We start from the raw sequence: 13,979 nt of genomic DNA, 5'->3' as shown, positions 1-13,979 counted from the left end.
GTTGGTGAAAAATAGCTAGCTAATAGTTAATAGTTGGTTGATATAGAATAGATAATAGTGAATAGTCAGAGAGTAGGAAATAGTTAGAGTAGAATAGAAAGAGAAGGCAAAGATTGTTGCCAAGATGTTGTAAAGGACTTGTAAACTTCATTGAAGAAATGGTGAATTCTATGGGTCGATTCAACAATTTGCATGGTCTTTATACTTCTCAAATTTGATTTCATGTTATTAGATGAGTGGAAGAAATCTGTAGGATCAATGGTGAAATTTGTATATCCATACTACTAGCAGTTTGTTGATTGCAGACTTGCCTTGTGTAGTCAACTGGAATCATTTAGCTTAAGCTTAACTTCAATTGTCGTTTCTTCATTGATATGCATCAGCCTGATGGTGTCCATGCTTGTAGCGGTGATTTGAACATCATAAAGCTTTCCTCAGAAGATCGCACTAACCTTGTGGAGATGGTCCTGGGATGTCAAAGCAAGACTTAGTTAGAATTTCATCAAAGTTTATTCATTGCTCTTACATTCTTAGTATTAGAAATAGATCCCGTTTCAACCTTTCTCCTTTTTCCTTTTTTTTCAAAATCAACGGCCAATAAAATCTCATGTTCCAGCAATATCCAAAGCAAATCAGACGTTCAGGCAGTCGAATGTAAGTCCCCTTGTGATTCGAGCAAAATCACATCGTACCGCAAAGAGCTTATCCATACGTAGAGAACCTACATACAAGAACCTTGGAGTTGCCTCAATTGATCCTTCAGCGAAATCTTCAGCAGTCGGGAAACTTTGTTCAAGAGAGGATAAGGTACCTTTAGGTATTTTATTCTGTGTTCGTATGTGTACAAAAGACACATCAACAATTAGTAGCTGAGGAAAGTGGTTGGGAGGACAACTGAAGATAACTAGGCATGGGTTAAAGCTGCCATGCTTCTAGAAGGCAGATTGCAGCCTTTAGATGCAGTCAATCTTGGCCATTGATCTGAATTGTAAAATCTATAAAAGGCAGATGCCTCTCTTTTGTAAAGGGTTAGATTTCAGTAGTGATTTCAGTAGTTAGAATTTTAGGAGTTAGAAATTAGATAGATTTTAGTAGTTAGCAGATTAAGAATAGAGTAGAACTACTGTAAGAAATTGTTGTAATGACAACCAAAATCAATATATGAACATTGAATCTGGTGTTATTTTGGTTTTCTTCTATTTGCATGGTTGTTTTTCAGTTGGTTAATTAGAAGTTCAGTGATTTTATGTAATGTTTAGTAAGGAGAAACCAGTGGTCCATTAGTCTATTCCGTAGACCCGAAGGCTGACTGGAATCAGGAATTAGGGTTTCCTATTTTTGTGGAATACAGTGTGAGCCAATCGATGCTTGTTTGGTAGGTATTCTTCAATCTCGATTGTGGATTCCTTCTGGGTTTTTTGAGGGCTTCACAAAGGTATAACATGCATCTTGTTCTAAAGTGATTTTTGAACTTACTATTTTTAGTAAGTTGGTGGCAGTTGACTGGATTTTGAGGTTTTTCTGGGTTTTCTGAGCTCATTCACGAGGTTTGATAAGCATGTTTTTGGAGTTGTTTTCATGACTTACTATTTTTAGTAAGTGTCAGTTCAGGAAATACTATTTATTGGTAGTCTTGGGCAGAGCTCAAATCCAGTTCAGATTAGTGATTTCCTGCACTTCAGTTCACAGTTTGATTTGGCAGTGATCAATAGTTGATTTATAATTGATTAATCAAATATTATTACTTTATCCTAAAGTTTGATATTTAATTATTTTTACTGATCAATTTTGGAGGAACGACTTAGGAAGGAAAAAAATATATCATTTATCCTAAGTCACATTTTATTTCCTTAGTCAGGAGGGCGCCCAAAAATGAAGTCATTTCACACTTTATAATGTTTTCTCATGTTCGAAATTTTTGTACCTTGGTAAAGTTCGACTAGGAGGTCTGAAATGGGACGCCATGTCTTGAGGGGGTCATGTAATGCGATGCAAATGAAATTAAAGGGAATTTGGTGCCATGTTCATTTGAATTTGAGATTCAGAAATCTATAAATACAAGGTTGGGCACTTCATTTTGATTATCTTGAAGAAATTGTATTGTTACGTTGCCGGAATGGTGATTGAATTTGAGCTTCAAAGTTGTGGCTTCCTAGCTTGCATAGTTTTGTACTTGAAATATAGTACCTAGCTGATTTAGTATGTTGTTGGAGACATTTGAGAGTGTGTTTTCAGTTTTCTGTGTGTTTAGTGTTTTTTTGTGTCGCTGGTTTGGTGTGGCTGAACCGAAGTTTTGTTCATATCTCCCTGCCCGTGCGACAGATCATTCTGGGTAGCAGCTCATCGGAAGCATATTGGTTGGGCGATTATTCTTCTATTTTGGCGCGGTTTTCGACGAGTTTGAATTTTTTAGCAGCAAGTCGAACTTCTAGTGTTGACCGTACCTTTCTAGAGGTGCCTCAGGTTGCGTGCTGCTCTTTGTTGGTGTTTTTGGTGCTGGTTTATGCTCCTATCTTGGTCGCCTTGGTCATATCTTCCATTTGGTCGTGATCGTGTGCGATTTGAAGTTGTTTTGAGGAAGTTGTGAGTCTTTCAGTGTTGCTGGTCCATTTATGGAGTTGCTGTTATTTTACATCAGATTTGATTATTTGTGTTTTAGCTTGTATTTCTCTGAGTTCCATTGTTATGATTCCTAGTACTTCATTGTATTTATCATTGAACTGTTGGTTAGTAGTACTAACCTCTATTGTATCTGAAGTACTTCATTGTAATTCCCACTGCATAAGTGGAAGAGGTTGGCTTGGCTGCCTTTAGTGATTGTAATTCAGTTTGTAGTTTAGTCCTCCCGCTGCATAAGCGGTCAAGTGATCTTTGTTTGTAATTGTCTTGCTGCTGCACAAGCGGTTGAGTTGAGTTTGTTTAGTGATAAGTCCTCCTGTTGAAATATCGCGGTAGAGTGATTTGTGTTTGAATGTGTTCTTGTTTCCTTGGTTGGTTTACTGCCAAGTTTCGTTTTTTTTACTCGCTGGAAAGTGGAAGGGGCTGGCTTGCTGGCCAATATTGTAATCAACATTTTCAGTGTTGCTTCTAATGATCCCCTGTCACCGTATGCTCTCACCCTCCTAGTCTGGGCTCTCGGTGATCAAAAGGTGTAGGGTTCCTTTTAGTTTGTTTGGATTGCATTATTCTAACCCTAACGGGTGATTGGTGTGTTTGTAAAACTGTTAAAAACAAAATTTTTTTGTTGGGGATATTACATCTTAATGGCAAATTTGGGGGGTATTTGATGCATTTCCGGTTCATACCATTGGGGACCTGCTGATTGTAGGTCACCGTGTATGGTTAGTCTGAACCTTATTTGTGCTTAGTTCAGCTGTAGGTGTTTGTCTTAGGCTGCACCAAAACTGGGTGCCTAAATGAGTATCTCCAGTTTGAAAATCCTTCATCCCCTTTGAGCTTGCTCTGTTCTTGTCGAGTTGTGAGGGTGTCTCTGGCAAACAATAATTGGTTTATGGAAATCTGTCTACCTACTGCATTAACTGTTATCATCACTGTCCTTAGGTTCCGTAAACCCTTCTCTTTGTTATTTATTTCCGCAGTCTGAGAATTGCCGCATCGTTGGATGCAGACCAGCTTGTTGTAAACGTAAGCCCCTTGTGTTACTAGCAAAACACATCAATCGCTAAGCTATCCCGCAGTCAAGACCTGACATTTGGAACCTTGAGGTTGTCCCTTTTGATCATCTAAAACAACATTAGGGATTTCCTTACGCAAGAGAGAATAGGATACTCAACATTCTATTCTGCATTGATCGAAGACAGTTGGCTGACTTTAGCCACGTCAACACTACTTAGTTGGCAGCCTTAACCCTCTTCCTACTTTCCCCATCCTTACCTCCATGATGAGTTTGAACATGTAATATCCAGGCACTAATATTAAATCAGATCGGTCACTAGATTCTAAAACATGGTAAGTGAGAAAATAAATGAAAGGCCAATATCTATTGATGGTTATTTTCATTATAGTTCTGTCAAATGACTAATGCTGATAATATACTGATACACTATTAGAATGCTGAAATTATAACAGATTGATCATTTGTATTTATTCCTTTGTTATGGCACAAGACTATGGTTGTACTTGTGATTGATTATAATTATTAAATTGTTTGAATGGGAAATTCAATACATTTCAGAACCATAAAATATTAAGAGCAGATTATAACGTTACCCCCCGAGTATGCCTTCGATGCTTCCCATACTTGATTGCTGCGTGCTGGTATATTCTCTTGCCAGTCTGTTCGTTCTTCTATGCCCAAACTCCTATTCCAGCGATTCCTTTTTTCGTTTCCTTTAATTCTTCTTACCCCCTTCCACGTGCGAAGTGTTGGCCCCATATTTAAAATGGCCAAGAGTCACTGGTTCCTTTGGGGAGGGATGTGACTTTATTGAAAGTCACGTACTTCTCTTAATACTGTTTCCTTTAAAACACCATGACTTTTAGGTAATTCAATCATTCTTTTATTAATATTTATTTATTAACTATCATTTGGTTAATATTTATTTATTAGTTAATATAGGAATCTCATAAAATAGTTGCTTATTATTTACATGTATAATATAATTAATTATTGATTAGTAATCAATAAATACAATCAATACAATACTTTTTAATAAATGGTGAGGAGATCAAAATAAGGATCATTGGTCATTAAAACATTTCATAAATAAATAGGAGTATATACAAAATGGATTATGGCTGGAACATGACAGTATGAGGAAAGGAATCGGAGGGAGGAAGAGGAGTGTGATACAATCTGTCGCTGAACCACCAACAATCCCAACAATTAATGCCCCCACAACCAAATAAGGAAAGGAGATGTACGGTAATGAGTCGTGAGGAGGGAGAGGGATTTGTAAGAAGATCGCTCCGGATTAAAGAACAAAGTGAACAACGACGACGATTGTAGAGGATCATCGTGGAATCATAGAGTTTGGCAAGAAGCAGAAGCAAAAGTGTTAGTCGAAGCCGTTGTCGGGAGAGATCGTGCGGAGGCACAACATCTCGTAGGTGGAACGAGTGGCAAGAAGTTGCTAGGAACCTACCACTCGACGAAGTAGGTGAGGACCTTGCGGACCAAGTAGCCAACCATTCCGTACAATCAATTTCGAATGGAGACTCCAAAAGTGAGTCCACAAAAAGTGGAAGTAGCCCATCCATACAATCCATACGTGACAAAGAAGAGGAAGGATGGAATCTTGGAGACGAGGTTGCTGAAATACTGGAAAACGATCTGCATCGTATTCAGAACCTATCTATAGCAGAGGGATCGAGAATAGGGGGCTTGAGCCAAAGATCTCGGGGAGGAGGTAGTCCAAGAAGGTAGCCAAAGTGCAGACGACATAGATGGTGGACGTGTAGAGGGCTCGCACATGGTTGAGAGTGCAAGTCAAGCATCGAAACATCGAGAGCGAAACAGTTGAGAGCGAAACTTTTTTATAGGATTTTATTTAGTTTCCTAGGTGTAAATGTAGTATCATTGCAATCTTCCACATTCAGCAAAGAAGTATTTAGCATGAAAAGATTATTCTTCTCGACTTCTTGTTGTTTGCTTGTATTGTTCAATATTTTCACCACAATAGGATGGTGATTAGAGAGGGAACTTGGTAGGACTTTTAGTCTACTTCCTTCATCCACTAGATCAAATATAAAGAGGTTTCTATTAGCATACAACCTATCAAGCCTGTAGTAGATTGTTTTAGAATCCTTTTGAAATTTGCACCATGTAAACCATGTTCCCTTACCGTCTTTTTTAAGACCCTTCAAAATATCAAAGAGGTTAAGTTGGTTTTTCATCTTGTACCAGAAGAACTTTTCATTGCCCTTTCACCCCATATCTAATCCACCTACCTTCCTCATTACCTTCTATCGTGTTGAAGTCTCCATCGATTATCCAAGGGACATTAGGCAGAGTGCACATTCATGTCCATAGATTTATCCTATCATGATAGTGATTAGGGGCATAGATTAAGCAAATTTCTATTTCCTTCTCCTTAACCACTAGGGTGATCCAAATGGATTTGTTACATGGGAAAGAACGAAAACTCCTAACAGAATGAGACCATTTGTTGTTTAGCAACAAAGAAGTACCTCCTCTGTGTCATGCTCTGCCTAAACAATAAGAACCCTAATAAAGAAAACTATCTTTTCAAAAAGATTTCACATTTTTCTTAATCTATCTTAAGCAAACAATAACATAGGCAACAAGGAGGATGCAACATTCGACTTTAATAGTGATTCTCCAAGAAGTGACTATTCTCATTAAACTGGGGACAATAATTATAAACAAAATTAAATGGTAATTGTTGTCATTTTATGACACCCTTGGTCCATAAGCAAGAACCGATCAGAGATAAGATCCATGGACCAGCGCTGCCCTAGTTGATCAAGGAGAAAGCAGAAGAATCATGAAGTGTGAAGTGTTGCCTTGTTTGGAGGAAGTTCCTCCCTTGGCCTTTTCTTCCTTCCTCGGAACCCCGGAACCCCGAGGTTCTGAGGTTCTTTCCCTTTGCTTTCTCTTGTTCTCCTTCCTTGGAACTCCGGAACCCTGAGGATTTGAAGTTCCTTCCCTTTGCTGCCTCTCCTTTCTTTTCCCGGAACTTCGGAAACCCGAGTTTCCGAAGTTCCTCCCTTTCTTTCCCCTCCTCTCAGTTCCTCGGAACTTCGGAACCCCAAGGTTTCGAAGTTCCTTCTCTCCTTGCCTTTTCTCTCTAGTTCCCTCGGAAGTCCGGAACCCCGAGGTTTCGAAGTTCCTTCCTTAGCTTTTTCTTTCTTCTCTCCGAAACTTCGGAACCCCGAGGTTTCGAAGTTCCTTCCCTCCTTGCCTTTTCTCTCTAGTTCCCCCGGAACTCCGGAACCCCGAGGTTCCGAAGTCCTTTCCTTGTCTTCCCCACTTCGGGAACCCGTGTTTCCGAAGTCCCTGGACTTCTTTCCGGCTGGCAACACTTCCGGATGACATGATCGACACTCAAAGCTTTAAATGCTCCAACGGCTTCTGTGACTTATGCACCTTCTTTTGTGGAGCCACAAGGGTGCATTTAATGTTTTTGGCAGGATTTCCATCAAGGGAGTTACGGGGCCATGCTTGTTGTGGTGACATATGTCATGTCTGCATACTCTGACTTTGGAAGGTTAGTCAATCTACCCTTCTTAGGGTTGCCTTTTGTGTGTATGGCTAGGTTGCTTGCATGTACAGAAGTCAAGTGCATGCACTTCCCTGCACTCCCAAACTGACATACTGGGGTCATGATCACTCTTGTAACCATTTTTCTATATAAAGGATGTTAAGCCTCATTGTAAGGGGTTCCCTCCCTGCTGGCTTGAGCTATTCTATGCTCTCCCACTTCTCTTGTATTTATCTTGCATTTATGCAACTGTAAGTTTGGCCATTGGCCTTTTAATGAATTAAAATCACCATTCTTGCCTTCCTTAAAACTTATGTATGCTGTGCATGTTTCCTTACCTCCTTCATAGGTGTGTGTTTTGTGGCTCTTCTCTCATTTATGCCGTGTTAACTTATTTCTTAGTGTGACTTGTGGGAAACCTTCTCCCCTCTTGGCATTCAGCGAATTCTAACCTCCATACATGCATTGGGGTCACTCATACAACTGAAGTTTGTGCATCTCCTGGGTTTTTTAGTTGATTCTTTGTGCCATTTCGGGTAGAGAGAGGAACAATCTCTTCTTGGTGCATCACCTCCTTTTATTTCAAGCATTTCTCTCTTCCCTTTACCTCTGCAATTTGTTAGGATAGGCCTAGGAGTTAGTTTGGAAGTGTTGAGTTGGTTCAACACCTGCACCTGGATTGAGAAGGAAGGCGGCCTTCTTCGGAGATTCAACCCTCTTGCGCAAGGTCCCACACTTCGGGGTTGTTTCCATGTTTCACAAGGTTGCTGAGTTGATAGCTCAGCAAGGGTGCAAGCTTTTGTGATAACAGTAATTAATCTTCAATATGCAGAAGATCCAATATGGAGTGATGAAGATGCATAAAACAGCAATCCAAAAAGCACAATATAAATCATTGATGGAAGACAAAATGGTCGACATGATAACCGGTTATATAACAGCAAATCATGGCAATCAATTATATTACAAACCATTGGTTATATGATAGCAAACCAATTCATATTCTAATTGAAGCATTAAGAGACATACAACAATTAACATTAAACGACGAAAGTCATTAAATATAAAGGAAGGAAGCAATGTTATGAAAGGGCACCATCTTGAGGTATGATCTGCATTAATATTAGTTAAGGTGCAATTGTGCAAACCTTTGCCCATAAGAAGAGACACGCCTCTTCACTTGGCAGGAGCGAGATCAAACTCCAAGGGAAGGGGGGAACATCAGCAGTTGCCACCATAAACAAGGAGATCACTTTTAGATCAGATGTGAGAGCAGCAGATTTATAATAACTTAAGATCTGTCATACAAGCATTTAATAATTTTAATAGTTGTTGTTGTGTATGTATTTGCCTATGCATTACTTGGCAATATATATATTTATATATACCTCCACCATGTATGGAAGGAGGGAGGTGTAAGGAAGGGGGGAATTATAAGGTTGCCATCTAAGTAGGCCACCCTAGGGATGTCCATGTTGCCTGCCCCTAGGGCCAAGAGGGCAAGATCTGCTCTTGGGCTTAGATAAGACAATCAAGAACCCCCATTATGATCTTCTCTTGTACTCTACATTGATGGCTATTGATCTTAAGGGGATGAGGCTGAAATATCCCCAACCCAATTCTAACCAAATCTGATCCAAACCAACTGTTTGTTTTGCTGATAAGGTCTTTGGTCAGTGTATGCTAAGTAGGGGTTTGACTGATTTTGTAATGTCCCCTTTCTAGGTGATAGGAGAAGAGTAGTGGGATGGTCTACTATTTGGATCTCGTAGGCTGGCAGTGGTGGATAGAGACTCATGCAGGGTATTGAGTATCCGGAGTTGACATTTCAGACAGTTTGAGGGCCATTGGGAGCAGTTCCTTGATTTTAGGGAGATTCCCTATTTTTTAAGAGGTTGTGGTAGTTCCCATATTGGAGGTTCCACGGGACCATGTCATGGTTTCAGTTTCAGGGAGTTTGGGTGTGTTTCCTAGTTTCTAGGAGCATCCCTAGATTTTAGGGATGGGACTGCAAGTTAGCTCAGCTTTTCCGGCATCGGTCACAGATAGGTGACAAAGTTATATTCATGATTGTTTGGTTATTTTGGGCTATTATTGGATATCTGGAGATATTTTAATATATTTAAATATTTCCTAAGTTAGAGATTAAATAAATTAAAATAAGGCTATGTATTTAGTCATTTCGGAGTAATAAGGGGTTTTTGGCTTCATCTGGGTTGATATGCCTACGTGTTATAGTTCGTTGGAAAGGTCTTGAACTTTGCTACATGATTCTCACCTTCCGGAGTCTTTTTGGATGCCTGAAGCTATTTATTTGCAATTTAGTGTTATTTTCCTATAGTTGACGCCATAATTAGAAAATAACACTCTTTTCATAATGCGCCAACTTTACTCCCTTTTAGGGTTTGGCTTGGAAAGGAAAGGAGATATAAGGAGATGAAGACCAAATTGTTCATATGATTATCTTTTTACACAATCAAACTTATTTTTGCGAATTAGCTCTGAGTGGGCAATTCTTCATCTGGGACACAAACCCCAAGATCTGGACTGGCTGGGACGTAGCCCTCAACAGTTATTGGCATTGGATTCTTTAGGCAAAGTGCATTGTTGACAGAGATTGAGTACACCATTCTTCATTGTGGATTCAGGTTGCAGAGTAAGGGTTTCAGCATGGCAGATTGATTCTTCAGCTTGGGCGTGATCCTTGCAGCAGGTACATCCCACGTGGAATGTAAGGAATGCATGTATTCAGCCTTAGAGGTATTCTTGATTCATGATCACTATTCACCTTTCACTTTGGCATCATTGTTGGACGTAAGTTCCTTGGATCTGCATTGGAATTATTATTTGGTTTTACAAATCAGAAATCTGTCTGGTACAGCTTGTAGCAATTTTGAATTTGGCTGTATGTTCTTATTTATTTTCAGTCTCTTTTCATGTTTACTGTTCATTATTCATTACTTGTTTGAAAACTATCAAAATACACAAAAAGAAACAAACCTTTTGCAACTTCTGTCTATTCTCTAAAACCATCAAAGGAATTACATGAAGATATAGTTTATTAATTTAAAAACTACAGCAGATCAGCAAGGGGATCCATCAGGGATCTTTCAGATTTCTTTGTTTTGTTTGAGTTTTTGAGAGTTTTGGAATAATGTTTTGAATGCTAAGTGAAATAAATAGTGATACAAGATAGAATAATGCATAACACATTAAGAAGGCAATTAAGATAACTTTCTTTCACTTAAAAAGACCGATCTAAATACCTTTAACTAAGCATAAAGGTCTGATACAAATTTCCAGCAGATAGAATATAAAAATCAGCTCTAATATTAGTTTCAAACTCCAATTACAACCTAGGGTTTGATTTCCTTCTTCTCAAAATGGAGCGGCTGGTTGAGAATAAGCTGGAAATGAGTGATATTGACCTCAAAAAGGTCTCCCTTGCAATTAATTGAAGAAAATCTGCCCTCACATTGATAATTCTGCAGTTAAAACCCCAAAGAAGGCTGCCAATTGCACAATGAAGCTGGATACTAATGCAACCTATCCCCAGGAGAGATGGGTTTCCGTCCAAATCTCCGAATTCTTCCAGATGTTTGCGTTCTTGGAAGCTCCAAGCTCCTGAAACCCTCAAGCAAGTTGCTGATCTGAAAATTGGAAGCATAATAATGAATCCAATTGATAGGCAAAATGCCTTTTTATCTATTTTGGGGTTACTATTTGGCCTTAAAATCATAAAACATCCTTGAGGGTCTAATTTCTCATTGTGAACTTGGCCCCCTTTTAAGAAACAACTTAAGTTACTAGGATGGGGGGCACTTTTCACTATTCCTCTTATGTTTCTCTGTTACTGTTCACTTTTTACTATTCACATAAGGCCAACTTTAATATTTCAATTTTAATCATGGTTTCACCCCAAAACTCCAAATTGAAAGGCTCATAAAACTCCTTGATGAGCTCCACAACCCTCGGTTGGGTCCCCCAAACCACCCTGTTGACCTACGGGACCTCGATGATAGGCCAATCTCTGTTCAATTGTCTGTCACCTAGGAAGGGGACATTATAGAGGCATAGATAGGGAAGTAGATACAACATACAAGCACCCCACTAAGTAGGCCACCCCGAGTGGTTGTCCATGTTGCCTGCCCACTGGGGCCGAGAGGGTGAGTGTCCACTCTTGGGCTTAGTACGGGATGGCTTCAGGCAGACCTATCATGCTCTTCCTCCAAACCCTAATGTGTTTGAATAGTAATATGAATATTCTGTTATTTTCTAACCCTAATAGTTGGAAGTGTGTGTATATATATACATATATGTGTATATATTTACACACACACACACACATATGTTCCCTTGGTTATGGTTGCAGGTTCTAAAGCCAGGACCGTATTATTTTAAGGAGATATTTTATTTGATAAAGGTGTAACACTAGCCCTAACTTGTTGCAATTGTGATTCTAAGGTAAATCAGGAAGGGGGACATTACACTCTGCCTTTATCACGATTGGTATGAAAGTGTAATGAATCTTTCCAAATAAGCTTGAAGCTGGTATCAAGAGTGAAGCCCACAACATCACTTTCTGAAGAAGAAGAACATTAATGTTCCCAAACTACTTAATCATTCTTTTGCTGATAAACTTCCTACCAGGGGACTCTAGGCCTCTGATGTTCCAGCTAATGTTGTTACTTGCTGAGTAATAATTGGTCATTTGTAGTATAAATAAATTTAACATCATATGGTAAGAGCAATAGTTGGGTAGCTTTTCTTGGGCCTGCTGGGCACCAGTTTAGTGTAGTTAGTACAATGATAAAGTTCATTTCCAATTATGTCTCTTTGCATGTACTGTCATGCTTCATTCATTGAAAGCATTCTTGTTTCTGTTTCTGAGTTGGGGTACATATAGATATTTCTAGTGTAATTAGGTTTGGAGGAGGGCTGAATTTGAAATGAATATTTCTAGAAATGGATTTTTTGAAAAAAATAAATTTCATATTTTTCAATCTTTTGTATGCTTTTGAAGTCTTTGATAGTTATTTTTTCAGTATGAAATATAATAAGCGATACAAATTTTCTATTTATTTTTGTTTTGGTAATTTAAATGAGGCAGGTAAAGTTGTCATGTTCAAACCTGTCCTTGGGTAGAATTGATTATCATATTTGTAGCATATGTACAATGAGGTCAAGCCTTTACCTGACATGTTGCTTGTGAATTGAGCCTTTCAATTTCACTCCTTTCTCTATGTTTTAGGGTATCATATTATATGATCATAATTTATTTTCATTTAAAGAAGTTCATGATTATTTGATGCTATCATTTTTTTCCTGAATGTATTATATATTGTAATGAATCACAAAGATTTGAGAACCTATACTGCGACATCTTGTAGTATTGATTTTAGTGTTTGTTTAAAAAGAGAAAAAATTATTGGTGTGCAGCAGACCTAATCTCATTAGTTTGGATGGCAGGTTGTATTTGCTGCATATGCCAATCGTAGTATTCATTTTACAGAACTTCCTGGTGAAATGCCAAGCAGGCAAGTGTTTTTCATAATTCCTGTTTGATTTTTTAGGGGATACCGAAACATCACCAATGGTTTATTTCAAGCATATTATGACATCTTTGAGGGATTGAAATGCATCCACTTCAAGTATTTATTGCAATCATTTACAAAGTCTTTTCTTCATTTGAAATTTTTAGAGCGTTCAAGCTGTCCTAAATGTTTTCTATTTTATTTTGGGTGGAGATTAAAATGGTTGGTGCAGATCAGAAAATATTAGGATGATATAAAGGGCTATAGAGTTTACTTTGGAATCTAGGAGAAGACATTATGAAAACTTAATAATTTTCCAGAAAATGGAATTAAGAATCCTGTTCATTGTTGATATTATATATTCTCTCATCACTTTTTGTAAATGTTTATTCTAAAGCTTGTTAAGAAGAATCTTAAAAAACTTGTGTTAGTATATATTTTAATCACTTAAACTTTTTTGTGATTTTGTTGTGTTGGGCTTTCTTGCCAATTTATGACACCCTTGGTCCATAAGTGAGAATTGATCAAAGATATGTTCCATGGACCAGTTCTGCCCCAGTTGATCAAATGCCAAGTCAGAGAATCAAGAAAATCCTTAAGTGTTCCTTTGTCATGGGTCGGACTTCGGACTTCGGCCTTCTCCCTTTATTCTTGCATCTTGCTTTCAGTCCCCTGAGGTCCACTGGCCCACTCCCCTTCCCTTTTTCGTAAAGGATATCAGATTTTTGGATTCGGGGAACCAGTCTAAGGGTAAGGGTTAGCTTGTCTCCTCGAACCCCGAAACTTGAAATCCCGTACTTTGTCGGATTTTGGTATTCAAGGAACCAGTCTAACCCTTTCCCAAAGGGTAAGAATTAGCTTGCCACCTGTTGACGTGTATTTTGTACACTGCCTAACACAGAATAAAATACCCAAGGGTACCTTATCCTCTCTTGAATAAAGCCTCTGATTGCTGAAGATGTCGCGAAAAAGGATCAATCAGGATGACTCCAAGGTTCTTTGATGTAGGGTCTCTACGTGTGGATAAGCACCAGTGGTCGTTGTAAATGCTGTTTCATCAAGGGGCCTTACGTATCCGAATTTGCAAGAACAAAATTTCCTAATACTAATGAATTCCAAAAAAGATCAAAAGGTAAGGTTTGCAAGAGATAGATTCTAATCTAATCCTAAGAATGACTCAATGTAGGCTAGGCTTGGCAGGATTCGACCAACTTCAGTATCGCCAAGGAATTACAACTTTACTGAAACTGATGCGATCTTC

General features: G+C 38.6%; 1 protein-coding gene across 2 annotated transcripts in view; it reads left to right on the top strand.

Annotated features, from left to right (window-relative positions):
• LOC131032370 (vacuolar sorting protein 18) overlaps positions 1-13,979 on the top strand; it is a 251,231-nt gene that overhangs the window by 30,819 nt on the left and 206,433 nt on the right. For both annotated transcript variants that reach the window (XM_057963318.2, XM_057963319.2), the window contains exon 7: positions 12,654-12,721. In XM_057963318.2, coding sequence (XP_057819301.1) covers positions 12,654-12,721 — 68 coding nt within the window. The remainder of the gene's footprint in view (positions 1-12,653; positions 12,722-13,979) is intronic.

The sequence above is a fragment of the Cryptomeria japonica genome, chromosome 8 (assembly GCF_030272615.1).
Source record: "Cryptomeria japonica chromosome 8, Sugi_1.0, whole genome shotgun sequence".
NCBI classification, from domain to species: Eukaryota; Viridiplantae; Streptophyta; class Pinopsida; order Cupressales; family Cupressaceae; genus Cryptomeria; species Cryptomeria japonica.
Note: the sequence above shows the minus strand (reverse complement) of the source record. Positions and strands in the feature narration are given on the sequence as shown.